We start from the raw sequence: 19,570 nt of genomic DNA, 5'->3' as shown, positions 1-19,570 counted from the left end.
ATGGTAGTGCAATGATTCCTTACACTATTAATTGCCTGTTTTCTCACAAACTGAAATTGAGCAAAGAGTGTAGAATTTTAACAATAAGGAAATTACCGAGCGTCATTGGCGCTTGGCCCGATTGGCCCGATTGGCCCGATGGCCCGATTTCCACTAGCTAATGTAACACAGCCGTAAAGTCAACACAGCCTTCCCATTTTGACAACCGATTTCGCTCTGGCGGGAGAAATCAATAGGTGAATATCACAGTCAAGACAGCACAGTGGTAGTAGTCAGGGCTTGGGCACTAGCGGGTGATTAATATTGTGAAATACTATCATTCCACTATTACTCCAGATATATTATGGACATCTTCGGAATTTACAATGCAAAAATTCAACAACAAGAAATCCTATGTGTAGCACCTTTAAAACCCTGGATGGGAAACCGAAGGACAGTTGTAGACAGATCAACTCTCCAGTAAGAGGTGCTACCTGGCCTATTGTTTTTCTGGTAGTAGATACTGTATAACGTTGAAGATCTGACATTGTTTCAAAAGTTCAAATTCAACATATTTTATGCAAGGTTTATGCAAGGTTGTCTATGTTGGAAATTGGTTACCATGATGTCATAATCCTATTGTTGAAATTTCACCCTCAAAACAAAAGTTTACGTTTATGACTTTTTGCAAATCCAATGTATTTTCCCCACAGATTCGATGTCACAATACGTTGACAAATTACATTGAAACAACGTTGATTCAACCAGTTTGTGCCCCGTGGGATGGATGACCTAAAAGCCTGGAGGTCGTTCAGCCATGATGTTAAATCTCTGCATGTACTGTCTATGAATGGCAGAGGCTGGTTTGTGTGTGTGCGTGTGCGTGCGTGCGTGTGTGTGTGTGCGTGTGTGAGTGTGAGTGTGCGTGTGCGTGTGCGTGTGCGTGTGTGTGTGTGTGTGTGTGTGTGTGTGTGTGTGTGTGTGTGTGTGTGTGTGTGTGTGTGGATGCTTCCCCACGTGTGTACCAACCCTCATCATCCTTTATTTCAACCCATAATGGTCAGCTGCCATAAAACAAATTACCTTCAGCACAAATGCCAGGGTCTTTGCTGTTTGTTTCTTTATGTCATTGAAACTCACTCACTCAAGTCAGAAGATATCAGCCTAATTAAATATTCATGAGATGCAAAGTGATATAATGGTGATGGTAATTTATTAGAGCGTTCATGTAGTTACAGTTTGTTATTGAACATGCCCAGGTAAGACATGTAGAAATGAGTTTTATTTGTCAACAAATTGGATTCATTGTTTCACATGTTCGCCTTTACTTGTATTGGTGAACTTCTCTTGATCAGTACAGCAACAGGTTGGATCAACTAGAAACCTTTGTACTGATAACAATACCTTTGCAGTCTTCTATTCATCTGTAAATTATGATAAATTGGCTGTCGATAAGTGTTCGTACCATGTAATTATATTAAATTAAATTTGCATGTCTGGCTGAGTGTAAGAAGGTAAATTCATACGGATCTCTTTAATCTCTCAGATGTTCATACACTTGTGTTTGTTTTCTTTGTTTCCAGAAAAGCTCTCAGTAACACTCTATTTCAGTAAAGCTCTATTTCTGTAAAGCTCTATTTCAGTAACACTCTTTTTCAGTAAAGCTCTATTTCAGTAAAGCTCTATTTCAGTAAAGGTCTATTTTAGTAACACTCTTTTTCAGTAAAGCTCTATTTCAGTTTATTTCAGTAAAGCTCTATTTCTATTTTTCAGTAAAGCTCTATTTCAGTAAAGCTCTATTTCAGTAAAGGTCTATTTTAGTAACACTCTTTTTCAGTAAAGCTCTATTTCAGTAAAGCTCTATTTCAGTAACGCTCCTATTTCAGTAACACTCTTTTTCAGTAAAGCTCTATTTCAGTAACGCTCCTATTTCAGTAAAGCTCTATTTCAGTAACGCTCCTATTTCAGTAACCCTCTTATTTCAGTAACCCTCTTATTTCAGCAGGATACGTGGAAGAAATGAAAGAGGAATGACCTTTATGGACATGTGAGGTTTACTCACTGTCTGAAAGGGATTTTTGATTTTTCCTTTAGCTTTAAAGCTGACATTGGTGGTGGCCTGGTGGTCGTATGTATGACGTCATTTACTTCAATGTTTGGAGTGACATCATATGTACGGCTGCTAAACTGCTACATGGGACATCATCATTATTCCGAAAACTCTCAGACGAAAATCTAAATCTCCCCCTCCTTCATTTTGTTTTAGTGTCTGTAGCTCAGTATGCTTTGAATTGTCAGGTAAGACTGATGTACATTTTCCTGGAAAAGGAAAAGAACGCTCTGAAAGTTAAACGAGAAGAGATGAAAGTAATAAAAAAGAGAAAGGAGAGATGAGGGAGGAGGGTAGGGCGGGTGGAGGGAGGAGGGAGGGGGGAGGAGGGTAGGGCGGGTGGAGGGAGGAGGGAGGAGGGTTGGGCGGGTGGAGGGAGGAGGGAGGAGGGAGGAGGGAGGAGGGAGCTGTTTTGCGAGCGAGTCTTTCCAAGCTATTGTGTTAATATTCATATAAATTAATTAAAGTATGCGAGAGAGCAAGAAAGAAAGAGAAACACAGAGAGAGAGAGAGCAATAAAGAAAGAGAAAGAGAGAAACACAGAGAGAGAGAGAAAGAGAGAGAGAGAGAGAACGAGAGAGAGAAACATATTTCCAAAGGCCCAAATGAACATACAATATACTCAAAATGAGTATAGCACACGTCTGGCTTAGTTAATTTATATGAAGGAGTAATACCCGTTCATGTACACATCTTCTGCTCACTGATCATAGAAAGAGAGAGGAAAAAATGGTGAAAATGAGAGAACGAGAGAGAGAGGACAAACCCTGGCACTTTGAGTGGATTTATTCTTTGTCAAAATATTAGGAGAGATGAGTCACACTCCCAACGACACGTTGTTGGACACAGCTGCTATTTGAATCTTGATTTCCTTCTCGTCTTTGTGCAGAGAAGCGTTATCTACAGTATATCAGCTTTGGAGACGAGATGAGCTCCCATGGTTTTCAAGCCTCTTTTCCAAACCACACAATAGGAGAACAGACAGGATCAGAGAGAGGCTCTCATTCTATTCATATAAGGGTTCTTGTATGCTAGTCATCTGTAACCACGCCAACACACATTTCAAGTACAGCATTGTGACACTCACTTGAGAAAAGCACAAGATGAGACTATTTGTCTATTGCTTTTAGCACGAATCAGCAATGCATGTGGGAGTATACAGTCAATAAATCACTCTCACAATACCAATACTAAACCATAGCAATAGAATTGCTCATTCTAGTACCAGACACTTACACATTGCCTGTTTAAAGACAAGCATGCCAATAGTCACAACACAACTTGATTAAGCTCAGGGCAAGTAGTTTCAGCGCAGCACAGCCTAAGTGCAACCTACACGTACAGTACATCACTAGCCAGTCACTTTGGTGTTCGATAGCTCTATTCTGGTAAGATGAAGTGGTTGTTATGTCTTTTGCAGAGCGGAACCTTTGCCAGGGAGACCAGCTCTGAGCCTGGTAGCCCAGACACATCTCTCAGGCCTGTCCTGACCATAATGGAGGACGAGAGGCAGACCATGACCGAGGGTCAATACAAATGTCTTGAACTGTTCAGCCGAGATCAGCAGCACAACAGAACAGGTAAAGCACAAATCAATCATTTCAAAGTCCAAAAACGGATGTACCAATACCAGATTACCCTTTTAATCTAATCACAATAGTTACTAGGAGACTGGGATCTGATTACTATGGCTCTTTGAGAAAGCACTTGTGTTGATGCTATGACCTTGATTGCGTAATGCTTAGTGGATGGATGTGTAATCAGTGCTTCATTGATGCTATAGGTAATAGAGATATTGTTACCAGGACCCAAGTGCAGTGATATAGGACTGTAAAAGTACCATAGCATATGCTAAATGCTAAATGGATATGCATCTCAGCTATTAGGGGTATGGAAAGTGTTAGAGGCACTGAGCTAAATGAGCTGAATGACTCAAATGTAAATAAAAGGTTTTCGACATGAATTGTTAACGCATGGTTTAGCAATAGGGAGGTAGCCTAAAGTTTTGTAAATATATAGGCATAGACATTAAAGTCATTCTCACTGATGCAGGTGTGTTCTGTAGCCGTATGTGGGATGGCTTGCTGTGTTGGGATGAGACTCCAGTGGGGACCTACGCCACACAGAACTGCCCAGACTACCCTGGCCTGGACATCTCTGGTAAGACTAAACACTGATAAATGATACAATCTCTGCAGAGGGAATTGGCCAGGCCACAGGTGATAGGGTAGTTTATAGAGATGATAGAGGTGATTATAGACTTGATTATAGAGATGATAGGGGTAACTATAGACTAGATTATAGAGATGATGGGGTGACTAGACGTTAGAGACTAGATTATAGAGATGATAGGCGTGACTAGAGACCAGATTATAGAGATGATAGGGGTGACTAGAGACTAGATTATAGAGATGATAGGCGTGACTAGAGACTAGATTATAGAGATGATAGGGGTGACTAGAGACTAGATTATAGAGATGATAGGCGTGACTAGAGACTAGATTATAGAGATGATAGGGGTGACAAGACGTTAGAGATTATATTATAGAGATGATAGGGGTGACTAGAGACTAGATTATAGAGATGATAAGGGTGTCTAGACTAGATTATAGAGATGATAAGGGTGACTGGAGACTATATTATAGAGATGATAAGGGTGACTAGAGACTAGATTATAGAGATGATAAGGGTGACTAGAGACTAGATTATAGAGATGATAAGGGTGACTAGAGACTAGATTATAGAGATGATAGGGGTGACTAGAGACTATATTATAAAGATGATAAGGGTGTCTAGAGACTATACTATAGAGATGATAGGGGTGACTAGAGACTAGATTATAGAGATGATAGGGGTGACTAGAGACTAGATTATAGCGATGATAGGGGTGACTGGAGACTATATTTTAGATATGATATGGGTGACAAGATTACAGAGATGTTAGGGGTTACTAGAAGTAAGGGTGACTAGAGACTCAATTATAAGGATGATAGGTGTGACAAGATTACAGAGATGTTAGGGGTGACTTGAGACTAGATTACAGAGATGATAGGGGTGACAAGATTACAGAGATGTTAGGGGTTACTAGATGTAAGGGTGACTAGAGACTCAATTATAAGGATGATAGGTGTGACAAGATTACAGAGATGATAGGGGTGACTTGAGACTAGATTACAGAGATGATAGGGGTGACAAGATTACAGAGATGTTAGGGGTTACTAGAAATTACATTTTAGAGATGATAGGGGTGACTAGATGTTAGATTATAGAGATGATATGGGTGACTAGATGTTAGATTATAGAGATGATAGAGGTGACTAGAGACTAGATTATAGAGATGATAGGGGTGACTAGAGACTAGATTATAGAGATGATAGGGGTGACTAGAGACTAGATTATAGAGATGATAGGGGTGACTAGAGACTAGATTATAGAGATGAGAAGGGTGACTAGATGTTAGATTATAGAGATGATAGGGGTGACTAGATGTTAGATTATAGAGATGATAGGGGTGACTAGATGTTAGATTATAGAGATGATAGGGGTGACTAGATGTTAGATTATAGAGATGATAGGGGTGACTAGAGACTAGATTATAGAGATGATAGGGGTGACTAGAGACAAGATTATAGAGATGATAGGGGTGACTAGATGTTAGATTATAGAGATGATAGGGGTGACTAGATGTTAGATTATAGAGATGATAGGGGTGACTAGAGACTAGATTATAGAGATGATAGGGGTGACTAGAGACAAGATTATAGAGATGATAGGGGTGACTAGATGTGATAGACAAGATTACAGAGATGTTAGAGATGATAGGGGTGACTAGATGATTACAGATTATACAGATGATAGAGATGATAGGGGTGACTAGATGTTAGATTATAGAGATGATAGGGGGTGACTAGATGTTAGATTATAGAGATGATAGGGGTGACTAGATGTAGATTATAGAGATGATAGGGGTGACTAGATGTTAGATTATAGAGATGATAGGGGTGACTAGAGACTAGATTATAGAGATGATAGGTGTGACTAGAGATGATAGGGGTGACTAGAGACTAGATTATGATAGAGAGATGATAGGGGTGACTAGATGTTAGATTATAGAGATGATAGGGGTGACTAGATGTTAGATTATAGAGATGATAGGGGACTAGATGTTAGATTATAGAGATGATAGGGGTGACTAGATGTTAGATTATAGAGATGATAGGGGTGACTAGAGACTAGATTATAGAGATGATAGGGGTGACTAGAGACTAGATTATAGAGATGATAAGGGTGACTAGAGATTCAATTATAGGGATGATAAGTGTGACAAGATTACAGAGATGTTAGGGGTTACTAGAAGTTAAATTATGATAGGGGTGACTAAAGGATAGATTACAGAGGTGATAGGGGTGACTAGAGGTTCTATTATAGAGATGATAGGGGTGACTAGATGTTAGATTACAGAGATGATAGGGGTTACTAGAGATTGGATTATAGAGATGTTAGGGGTGACTAGAGACAAGATTACATAGATGTTAGGGGTGATTAGAGACTCAATTTTAGAGATGATAGGGGTGACAAGATTACAGAGATGTCAGGGGTTACTAGAGGTTAAATTACATAGATGATAGTGGGGACTAGAATAGAGACTAGATTATAGAGATGATAGGGTTGACTAGAGGTTAGGTTATAGAGATGATAGGGGTGACTAGAGACTAGATTATAGAGATGATAGGGTTGACTAGAGTTTAGGTTATAGAGATGATAGGGGTGACTAGAGACTAGATTATAGAGATGATGACGTGACAAGAGACTAGATTATAGAGATAATGGGGTGACGAGAGGTGAAATTATATAGATGATAGGGGTGACTAGATATTAGATTACAGAGATGTTAGGGGTTATTGGAGATTGGATTCCAGAGATGTTAGGTGTGACTAGAGATTACAGAGATGTTAGGGGTGACTTGAGACTAGATTATAGAGATGATAGGGGTGACAAGATTACAGAGATGTTAGGGGTGACTAGAGGTTAGATTACAGAGATGATAGGGGTTACTAGAGATTGGATTATAGAGATGTTAGGGGTGACTAGAGGTGAGATTATAGAGATGATAGTAGTGATTAGAGACTAGATTATAGAGATGTTAGGGGTGACTAGAGGTTAAATTTTATTGATTATGGGGTGACAAGAGACTAGATTGTAGAGATTATAGGGGTTACTAGATACTAGATTATAGAGATGTTAGGGGTGATTAGAGACAAGATTATAGAGATGTTAGGGGTGACTAGGGACTCAATTATAGAGATGATAGGGGTGACTAGAGACTAGATTATAGAGATGATAAGGGTGACTAGAGACAAGATTATAGAGATGACAGGGGTTACTAGAGGTTAGATTCTAGAAATGTTAGTGGTGATTAGAGACTAGATTATAGAGATGTTAGGGGTGATTAGAGACAAGATTATAGAGATGTTAGTGGTGATTAGAGACTAGATTATAGAGATGTTAGGGGTGATTAGAGACAAGATTATAGAGATGTTAGGGGTGATTAGAGACTAGATTATAGAGATGTTAGTGGTGATTAGAGACTAGATTATAGAGATGTTAGGGGTGATTAGAGACAAGATTATAGAGATGTTAGTGGTGATTAGAGACTAGATTATGGAGATGTTAGGGGTGATTAGAGACAAGATTATAGAGATGTAAGGGGTGATTAGAGACTAGATTATAGAGATGTTAGTGGTGATTAGAGACTAGATTATAGAGATGTTAGGGGTGACTAGGGACTCAATTATCGAGATGATAGGGGTGACTAGAGACTAAATTATATAAAATCAAATCACATTTTATTGGTCACATAAACATGGTTAGCAGATGCTAATGCGACTGTAGAGAAATGCTTGTGCTTCTAGTTCCGACAGTGCAGTAATGTCTAACAAGTAGTATCTAACAAGAAATCTAACAATTCCCCAACAACTACCAAATACACACACATCTAAAGGGGTGAATGAGAATATGTACATATCAGTATATGGATGAGCGATGGCTGAGCGGCAGAGGCAAGGTGCAGTAGATATAATAAAATACAGTATATATCAGTATATATCAGTATATAATAAAATACAGTATATACATGTGATATGAGTAATGTATGATACAGTTGAAGTCGAAAGTTTACATACACTTTAGCCAAATACATTTAAACTCAGTTTTTCACAATTCCTGACATTTTATCCTAGTCAGTTGGGATCACCACTTTATTTTAAGAATGTGAAATGTCAGAATGATAGTAGAGAGTATGATTTATTTCAGCCTTTGTTTCTTTCATCACATTCCCAGTGGTTCAGAAGTTTACATACACTCAATTAGTATTTGGTAGCATTGCCTTAAGTTGTTTAACTTGGGTCAAACATTTTGGCTAGCCTTCCACAAGCTTCCCACAATAAGTTGGGTGAGTTTTGGCCCATTCCTCCTGACAGAACTGGTGTAACTGAGTCAGGTTTGTAAGCCTTCTTACTCGCACACGCTTTTTCAGTTCTGCCCACAAATTTTCTATAGGATTGAGGTCAAAGCTTTGTGATGGCCACTCCAATACCTTGACTTTGTTGTCCTTAAACCATTTTGCCACAACATTGGAAGTATGCTTGGGGTCATTGTCCATTTGGAAGACCCATTTGCGACCAAGCTTTAACTTCCTGACTGATGTCTTGAGATGTTGCTTCAATATATCCACATAAGTTTCCACCTCATGATGCTATCTATTTTGTGAAGTGCACCAGTCCTTCCTGCAGCAAAGCACCCTCACAACATGATGATGCCACCCCCGTGCTTCACGGTTGGGATGGTGTTCTTTGGCTTGCAATCCCCCCCCCTTTTCCTCCAAACATAACGATGGTCATGAAGGCCAAACAGTTATTTTTTTGTTTCATCAGACCAGAGGACATTTCTCCAAAAAGTATGATCTTTGTCCCCATGTGCAGTTGCAAACCATAGTATGGCTTTTTATAGCGGTTTTGGAGCAGTGGCTTCTTCCTTGCTAAGCGGCCTTTCAGGTTATGCCGATATAGAACTTGTTTTATTGTGGATATAGATACTTTTGTACCTGTTTCCTCCAGCATCTTCACAAGGTCCTTTGCTGTTATTCTGGGATTGATTTGCACTTTTCGCACAAAAGTACATTATTTTCTAGGAGACAGAGCTGTATGACAGCTGCATGGTCCCATGGTGTTTATACTTGCATACTATTATTTGTACAGATGAATGTGGTACCTTCAGGCATTTGGAAATTGCCCCCAAGGATGAACCAGACTTGTGGAGGTCTACAATTTCTTTCTGAGGTCTTGGCTGATATCTTTTGATTTTCCCATGATGACAAGCAAAGAGGCACTGAGTTTGAAGGTAGGCCTTGAAATACATCCATAGGTACACCAATTGAGTCAAACTATGTCAATTAGCCTATCAGAAGTTTCTAAAGCCATGACATCATTTTCTGGAATTTTCCAAGCTGTTTAAGGCACAGTCAACTTAGCGTATGTAAACTTCTGACCCACTGGAATTGTGATACAATGAATTATAAGTGAAATAATCTGTCTGTAAACAATTGTTGGAAAAATGACATGTGTCATGCACAAGGTAGATGTCCTAACTGACTTGCCAAAACTATAGTTTCTTAACAAGAAATTTGTGGAGTGGTTGAAAATTGTGTTTTAATGACTAGAACCTAAGTGTATGTAAACTTCCAACATCAACTGTATGTAAACATTATTAAAGTGGCATTTTTTAAAGTGGCATAGTTTAAAGTGACTAGTGAACCATTTATTAAAGTGGCCAGTGATTGGATCTCAATGTAGGCAGCAGCCTCTCTTAAGTTAGTGATTGCTGTTCAGCAGTCTGATGGCCTTGAGAGTTTCTCAGTCCCAGCTTTGATGCATCTGTACTGACCTCGCCTTCTTGATGGTAGCGGTGTGAACAGGCAGTGGCTCGGGTGGTTGTTGTCCTTGATTATCTTTTTGGCCTTCCTGTGACATTAGGTGCTGTAGTTGTCATGGAGGGCAGGTAGTTTGCCCCCAGTGATGCGTTGTGCAGACCGCACTACCCTCTGGAGAGCCTTGTGGTTGAGGGCGGTGCAGTTTCCGTACCATCCGACAGGATGCTCTCGATTGTGCATCTGTAAAAGTTTGTCAGGGTTTTGGGTAACAAGCCAAATTTCTTCAGCCTCCTGAGGTTGAAGTGGTGCTGTTGTCTGGGTGGTTGAACCATTTCAGTTTTTCTGTGATGTGTACGCCGAGGAACTTAACTTTCCACCTTCTCCACTGCTGTCCCTTCTATGTGGATAGGGGGGTGCTCCCTCTGCTGTTTCCTGAAGTCCACGACTTCAGGAAAGAGATGTTAGGGGTGACTAGAGACTAGATGATAGAGATGATAGGGGTGGTTAGAGACTAGATGATAGAGATGATAGGGATGTGTCATGGAGCGCATGTCCGTGATTTATAGACAATGAAACAAATGATTGGTTGGAGAAATACTCGTTATTGTATCTCTTCAAGGTATAGCCAAGAATCCTGAAACAAAATAGAATATGTTGGATAGAGTACGGCATTTAGTTTCCCAACAATACTTTGACGTAAGTCGAGTGTTTGTTATGCACGCCAGTTACTAAAGCAATATAACTTGTTAACCATGTTTCTACAGTGTATAAAGCTTCCAATTTAAAATGTACATGCTCTAGCAATGTGAAATTTATTAGAGGAATAACGATCTAATTGTTGGTAGAGACTAATCATATAATGTAACCTACCTGATGTGTTTGTTTCCTTGTTGAAGTGCCGGTGTGCATTACACAAAGTGCAAATTAGTCTACGAGTCATCAAGTAACATTTATTGGTTGGTGGGTGATGAAAAGTGATGAATTATCCCGGGGGTGAATTACTTCATGAATGTGTATTGTGAGACTTGTGTTGTGTGTTTATGTAAAACTGTTGTAAAACAGTTTATGTAAAACTGTTGTTTATGTAAATCTGTTGTTAATAATATACTGTATGTCCATGGGAAATGACACATTTATGGTAGAAATGTGTGATGGAACATTCCTAGCGGAAGGGAGTTCCTGTAATAAGTTGTTAGGTCCTCAGTTGACCTTTGCCTGGCTGGCAGGCTGGGCAGGCAACATGTTGGCTGGAGTAGAGTTATACCTGAGTTTGGTTATAAGCAAAGAGTTGTTGCCCGAATAGTTTAAACTGAGAATATCTTTGATTTATTCAAGTCTTTGTCAACGTCCTTTTTGTTACCTTCTGTACAAAGTTTATTGGTCAATTCGTCCTGCACCTATTGTCAATAAAAGTTCTAAGAGAAGTGAGCACCAGAACATCCTGTCTGTCTCCTCACTGTCTGATTCGCCGCCTCGGTTTCTGCTTCACAGGGTGACTAGATTATAGAGATGATAAGGGTAACTATAGATTATATTATAGAGATGATGGGGTGACCAGAGACTAGATTATAGAGATGGTAGGGGTGACTAGAGACTAGATTATAGAGATGATAAGGGTGACTCGAGACTAAATTATAGAGATGATAAGGGTGTCTAGAGACTATATTATAGAGATGATAAGGGTGACTAGAGACTAGATTATAGAGATGATAAGGGTAACTAGAAACTAGATTATAGAGATGATAAGGGTGTCTAGAGACTAGATTATAGAGATGATAAGGGTGTCTAGAGACTAGATTATAGAGATGATAAGGGTGTCTAGAGACTAGATTATAGAGATGATAGGGGTGTCTAGAGACTAGATTATAGAGATGATAAGGGTGTCTAGAGACTATATTATAGAGATGATAAGGGTGTCTAGAGACTAGATTATAGAGATGATAAGGGTGTCTAGAGACTAGATTATAGAGATGATAAGGGTGTCTAGAGACTAGATTATAGAGATGATAAGGGTGTCTAGAGACTAGATTATAGAGATGATAAGGGTGTCTAGAGACTATATTATAGAGATGATAAGGGTGTCTAGAGACTATATTATAGAGATGATAAGGGTGTCTAGAGACTAGATTATAGAGATGATAAGGGTGTCTAGAGACTAGATTATAGAGATGATAAGGGTGTCTAGAGACTAGATTATAGAGATGATAGGGGTGTCTAGAGACTAGATTATAGAGATGATAAGGGTGTCTAGAGACTAGATTATAGAGGTGATAATGGTGTCTAGAGACTAGATTATGGAGATGATAGGGGTGTCTAGAGACTAGATTATAGAGATGATAAGGGTGTCTGGAGACTAGATTATAGAGATGATAAGGGTGTCTAGAGACTAGATTATAGAGATGATAAGGGTGTCTGGAGACTAGATTATAGAGATGATAAGGGTGTCTAGAGATTATATTTAGAGGCCAGATTATGGAGATGATAGGGGTGTCTAGAGACTAGATTATAGAGATGATAGGGGTGTCTAGAGACTAGATTATAGAGATGATAAGGGAGTCTAGAGATTATATTATAGAGATGATAAGGGTGTCTAGAGACTAGATTATAGAGATGATAAGGGTGTCTAGAGACTAGATTATAGAGATGATAAGGGTGTCTGGAGACTAGATTATAGAGATGATAAGGGTGTCTAGAGACTAGATTATAGAGATGATAAGGGTGTCTAGAGACTAGATTATAGAGATGATAAGGGTGTCTGGAGACTAGATTATAGAGATGATAAGGGTGTCTGGAAACTTGATATATAGAGATGATAACGGTGTCTAGAGACTAGATTATAGAGATGATAAGGGTGTCTGGAGACTAGATTATAGAGATGATAAGGGTGTCTAGAGACTAGATTATAGAGATGATAAGGGTGTCTGGAGACTAGATTATAGAGATGATAAGGGTGTCTAGAGACTAGATTATAGAGATGATAAGGGTGTCTAGAGACTAGATTATAGAGATGATAAGGGTGTCTGGAGACTAGATTATAGAGATGATAAGGGTGTCTAGAGACTAGATTATAGAGATGATAAGGGTGTCTAGAGACTAGATTATAGAGATGATAAGGGTGTCTGGAGACTAGATTATAGAGATGATAAGGGTGTCTGGAAACTTGATATATAGAGATGATAACGGTGTCTAGAGACTAGATTATAGAGATGATAAGGGTGTCTAGAGACTAGATTATAGAGATGATAAGGGTGTCTAGAGACTAGATTATAGAGATGATAGGGGTGTCTGGAGACTAGATTATAGAGATGATAAGGGTGTCTGGAGACTAGATCATAGAGATGATAAGGGTGTCTGGAGACTATATTATAGAGATGATAAGGGTGTCTGGAGACTAGATTATAGAGATGATAGGGGTGTCTAGAGACTAGATTATAGAGATGATAAGGGTGTCTGGAGACTATATTATAGAGATGATAGGGGTGTCTGGATACTAGATTATAGAGATGATAAGGGTGTCTGGAGACTAGATTATAGAGATGATAGGGGTGTCTGGAGACTAGATTATAGAGATGATAAGGGTGTCTGGAGACTAGATTATAGAGATGATAGGGGTGTCTAGAGACTAGATTATAGAGATGATAGGGGTGTCTAGAGACTAGATTATAGAGATGATAAGGGTGTCTGGAGACTAGATTATAGAGATGATAAGGGTGTCTGGAGACTAGATTATAGAGATGATAAGGGTGTCTGGAGACTAGATTATAGAGATGATAAATGGGTGTCTGGAGACTATATTATAGAGATGATAAGGGTGTCTGGAGACTAGATTATAGAGATGATAAGGGTGTCTGCTAGATTATAGAGATGATAAGGGTGTCTGGAGACTATATTATAGAGATGATAAGGGTGTCTGGAGACTAGATTATAGAGATGATAAGGGTGTCTGGAGACTAGATTATAGAGATGATAAGGGTGACTAGAGACTAGATTATAGAGATGATAGGGGTGTCTGGAGACTAGATTATAGAGATGATAAGGGTGACTAGAGACTATATTATAGAGATGATAAGGGTGTCTGGAGACTAGATTATAGAGATGATAAGGGTGTCTGGAGACTATATTATAGAGATGATAAGGGTGTCTGGAGACTAGATTATAGAGATGATAAGAGTGTCTGGAGACTAGATTATAGAGATGATAAGGGTGTCTGGAGACTAGATTATAGAGATGATATAGGTGTCTAGAGACTAGATTATAGAGATGATAAGGGTGTCTGGAGACTAGATTATAGAGATGATAAGGGTGTCTAGAGACTAGATTATAGAGATGATAAGGGTGTCTGGAGACTAGATTATAGAGATGATAAGGGTGTCTAGAGACTAGATTATAGAGATGATAAGGGTGTCTAGAGACTAGATTATAGAGATGATAAGGGTGTCTGGAGACTAGATTATAGAGATGATAAGGGTGTCTAGAGACTAGATTATAGAGATGATAAGGGTGTCTAGAGACTAGATTATAGAGATGATAAGGGTGTCTGGAGACTAGATTATAGAGATGATAAGGGTGTCTGGAAACTTGATATATAGAGATGATAACGGTGTCTAGAGACTAGATTATAGAGATGATAAGGGTGTCTGGAGACTAGATTATAGAGATGATAAGGGTGTCTAGAGACTAGATTATAGAGATGATAAGGGTGTCTGGAGACTAGATTATAGAGATGATAAGGGTGTCTAGAGACTAGATTATAGAGATGATAAGGGTGTCTAGAGACTAGATTATAGAGATGATAATGGTGTCTGGAGACTAGATTATAGAGATGATAAGGGTGTCTAGAGACTAGATTATAGAGATGATAAGGGTGTCTAGAGACTAGATTATAGAGATGATAAGGGTGTCTGGAGACTAGATTATAGAGATGATAAGGGTGTCTGGAAACTTGATATATAGAGATGATAACGGTGTCTAGAGACTAGATTATAGAGATGATAAGGGTGTCTGGAGACTAGATTATAGAGATGATAATGGTGTCTAGAGACTAGATTATAGAGATGATAAGGGTGTCTAGAGACTAGATTATAGAGATGATAAGGGTGTCTGGAGACTAGATTATAGAGATGATAAGGGTGTCTGGAGACTAGATTATAGAGATGATAAGGGTGTCTGGAGACTATAATATAGAGATGATAAGGGTGCCTGGAGACTAGATTATAGAGATGATAAGGGTGTCTAGAGACTAGATTATAGAGATGATAAGGGTGTCTGGAGACTATATTATAGAGATGATAGGGGTGTCTGGAGACTAGATTATAGAGATGATAAGGGTGTCTGGAGACTAGATTATAGAGATGATAGGGGTGTCTAGAGACTAGATTATAGAGATGATAAGGGTGTCTGGAGACTAGATTATAGAGATGATATGGGTGTCTAGAGACTAGATTATAGAGATGATAGGGGTGTCTAGAGACTAGATTATAGAGATGATAAGGGTGTCTGGAGACTAGATTATAGAGATGATAAGGGTGTCTGGAGACTAGATTATAGAGATGATAAGGGTGTCTGGAGACTAGATTATAGAGATGATAAGGGTGTCTGGAGACTATATTATAGAGATGATAAGGGTGTCTGGAGACTAGATTATAGAGATGATAAGGGTGTCTGGAGACTAGATTATAGAGATGATAAGGGTGTCTGGAGACTATATTATAGAGATGATAAGGGTGTCTGGAGACTAGATTATAGAGATGATAAGGGTGTCTGGAGACTAGATTATAGAGATGATAAGGGTGACTAGAGACTAGATTATAGAGATGATAGGGGTGTCTGGAGACTAGATTATAGAGATGATAAGGGTGACTAGAGACTATATTATAGAGATGATAAGGGTGTCTGGAGACTAGATTATAGAGATGATAAGGGTGTCTGGAGACTATATTATAGAGATGATAAGGGTGTCTGGAGACTAGATTATAGAGATGATAAGGGTGTCTGGAGACTATATCTAGAGGCCAGATTATGGAGATGATATGGAATGATGGGTTGGGTTAAATGTGTTTGAAGCCATTCAGTTGTGCAACTGACAAGGTATCCCCCTTTACTTTCCCTTTCCCTTATCCTTTCTGCACCTGGGTTCACCTGAGTTTTGATCTTGGATCAATTAGACCTTTTAGATCATAATGAATATGATTATCTGGACAGGGGGGACCTGGTTCTAGATCTGCAGCCCAGTGGCCGTATGTATCAGACACATACATCTAGGATCAGGTTTTGTCATTTATGTGCATGTCATTTAAATCAGTGTGATCTAAAAGGCAAAACTAATCGTAGATCAGTACTCCTACTCTGAGATGTTTTTTTTGCAAATGGGACCTGATCTGACCAGTGACACTTTACAACTGCAATTAGATTATTATGGCTGTTGATGCAGCAAGCTTCCTAATGAGGTCATCCTTCATCGGCTCGGTTGAAGCCAGATGTCTGTGAAAGCTCTGCTGGGTTTTATGTAACCGTTGATTAGCTGCTGGGGCAGTACAGGTTGCTGGGTTAACGTACTCCCAGAGAGGGAACATCATGATCTCTGGCATTAATCAACAGGAGATTCAACTCACACTTTAAGGATTACAGCAGAAGAGAGTTCCCCTTAAGTCTGGTATAATATAAAAACGTATGTGATGCCCATGACTTACATCTGAAGTGTTTTTAGCTTTGGTGGTGAATTTGTTGAATGACAAGGAGCTGGCTCTCAGAACTGGTGGAACAAGTACTCAATTGTCATACTTGAGTAAAAGTTAAGATATCTTAATGGAAAATGACTCAAGTAAAAGTGAAAGTCACCCAGTAAAATACTACTTGAGGAAAAGTCTAAAAGTATTTGGTATCAAAAGTAAATGTAATTGCTAAAATGTACTTAAGTATCGAAAGTACAAGTCTAAATCATTTTAACTTCCTTATATTAAGCAAACCAGACATGACAATGTAAAAAAAAAAATCAGATAGCCTGGGGCACGCGACAACACTCAGAAATAATTGACAAATTAAGCATTATTGTTTAGTGAGTCCGCCAGATCAGAGGCAGTAGGGATGACCAGGGAAGTTCTCTTGATAAGTGTGTTAATTGGACCATTTTCCTGTCAAAATGTAACGAATACTTTTGAGTGTCAGGAGAAATGTATGGAGTAAAAAGTACATTCTTTTCTTTCGGAATGTAGTGAAGTAAATGTAAAAGTTGCCATGAATTGAAATAGTAACGTAAAGTACAAATACCCAAAAAGTACTTTTACTTAAGTACTTTACACCACTGGTTCTCGGTGTTATGGAATGGCAAGGAGCTGGCTCTTCGTGTTATGGAATGGCTAGGAGTTGGCTCTCAGTGTTATGGAATGGCAAGGAGCTGGCTCTTCGTGTTATGGAATGGCTAGTAGTTGGCTCTCAGTGTTATGGAATGGCAAGGAGCTGGCTCTCAGTGTTATGGAATGGCTAGGAGCTGGCTCTCGGTGTTATGGAATGGCTAGGAGCTGGCTCTCAGTGTTATGGAATGCAGTGATGCTCAATTGAGTAGTGAGGGGAAACAAAATAACACTTAAAAGGGCAATCTGCAGTGCAAACAACAGCAAAGCCGCCACCCCACCACTGTTTTGGTAAACCATACATTTGATATGATACTACAATATGAAAACATATATGTTATTGAAATGACAACATATGGGCCTCCAGAGTGGTGCAGCGGTCTACCATACAGTACCAGTGAAATGTTTGGACACACCTACAAATACTATTTTCTACATTGTAGAATAATAGTGAAGACATCAAAACAATGAAATAACACATATGGAATCCTGTACTAACCCGAAAAAGTGTTATTTTTGAGATTCTTCAATGTAACCACCCTTTGCCTTGATGACAGCTTTGGACAGACTTGGCATTCTCTCAACCAGCTTCATGAGATAGTCACCTGGAATGCATTCAAATTAATATGTGTGCCTTGTTAAAAGTTAATTTGTGAAATTTCATTCCTTTCCACTCTAATGTACTTGTCCTCTTGCTAATTTGTGCACCGGGGCTTCCCTCTCCTCTTTCTATTCTGGTTAGAGCCAGTTTGCTCTGTTCTGTGAAGGGATTCATATACAGCGTTGAACAAGATCTTCAGATTCTTGACAATTTCTCACATGGAATAGCCTTCATTTCCCAGAACAAGAATAGACTGACGAGCTTCAGAAGAAAGTTATTTGTTTCTGGCCATTTTGAGCCTGTAATCAAACCCACAAATGCTGATGCTCCAGATACTCAACTTGCTTATTTAATCAGAACAACAGTTTCCAGCTGTGCTAACATATTTGCAAAAGGGTGAGGAGTGATGGTTGCTGATAATGGGCCTCTGTACGCCTATGTAGATATTCCTCAAAAAATCTGCCGTTTCCAGCTACAATAGTCATTACAACATTAACAATGTCTACACTGTATTTCTGATCAATTTGATGTTATTGTAATGAACAATTGTTTTGCTTTTCTTTCAAAAATAAGGACATTTCTAAGTGACCCCAAACATTTGAACGGTATTGTATTTCTAAATAAATAAATAAAAGGTGTCTGACAGCAAAATTAGATGACACTAAAAGCCTAACTATTGACTCGACAGTTGATATTACAGCCCAGTCAGCAGAGCTATAGCAGCGGCTTCATGTCTTGCCCCTATCACACTGATGGATACAGCAGCTGCCAAGTTACCATTACTCATAGCTCAAATTACACCGCTAACAATTACCATTACGTTTTTTTTTGCAGGAAAAGTGTCAAAATATTGTGATGAATCTGGTAATTGGGTCCAAAGTCCCTCCAGTAATAGGACCTGGTCCAAATGTCTGACGCTCTCCAAGGACAAATTAAAGGTAATTGGAGATTGATTCGTTCTCTGTTGATTAATGGTCAAAAAAGTACAGGTCTGTCTGGGACTGGGAATAAGTCCCATATGGCACCCTATTCCCTATGACGTGCACTACTTTGGACCAGAACCCTATGGTCCCTGGTCAAAAGTAGTGCACTATTTAATGAATAGGGTGACATTTGGAACGCAGTCTGGGTGTGCAGGCAGGACTGTTCTTGTGTTGTCTGTTGTGTTTCCCTGTTATTATTCCTTTGATAGTTTAACGCCATAATTAGAGCCAGGAGTTTTTCTTTGTCTAGTCTCTAGATCCGGAACAACTCTGGGCCCACCTACCTATTCTGTATCTTGTCTGTATTATTTTGTGCTTGTTGTTCTTCTATTACTTATTTATCTACATTTTTATTGTCACTGATACTGTTCGCTGTTGACAAATAGAAATCCTCATGCTGTATTCTAGTCACTGCCACAGCCTTATTCTAAAATGGATTAAATAATTATGTTTTCTCATCAATCTTCACACAATAACCCATTATGGCAAAGTGAAAACAGGTTTTTAGAATTTTTTGCAAATGTATAAAAAATAAAAAAACTGTCTTTGTTTATATAGTCACTGATCCTCACGCTGTATTCTACCCATCTTTGTTTATATAGTCACTGATACTGTTCCCTG

General features: G+C 39.0%; 1 protein-coding gene across 1 annotated transcript in view; it reads left to right on the top strand.

The window, feature by feature from the left end:
• Nucleotides 1–3,285: 3,285 nt before the first annotated feature.
• Nucleotides 3,286–19,570, top strand: part of LOC135551793 (calcitonin gene-related peptide type 1 receptor-like) — a 59,462-nt gene continuing 43,177 nt past the window's right edge. Inside the window, exons 1-3 of the mRNA XM_064983019.1 lie at nucleotides 3,286–3,669; nucleotides 4,142–4,249; nucleotides 18,801–18,904. Of these exons, the coding sequence (XP_064839091.1) occupies nucleotides 3,483–3,669; nucleotides 4,142–4,249; nucleotides 18,801–18,904 (399 nt within the window). The 5' untranslated portion in view covers nucleotides 3,286–3,482. The remainder of the gene's footprint in view (nucleotides 3,670–4,141; nucleotides 4,250–18,800; nucleotides 18,905–19,570) is intronic.

This window comes from Oncorhynchus masou, chromosome 13, assembly GCF_036934945.1.
Source record: "Oncorhynchus masou masou isolate Uvic2021 chromosome 13, UVic_Omas_1.1, whole genome shotgun sequence".
NCBI lineage: Eukaryota > Metazoa > Chordata > Actinopteri > Salmoniformes > Salmonidae > Oncorhynchus > Oncorhynchus masou.
This window is presented reverse-complemented; position numbering and strand designations above follow the sequence as displayed.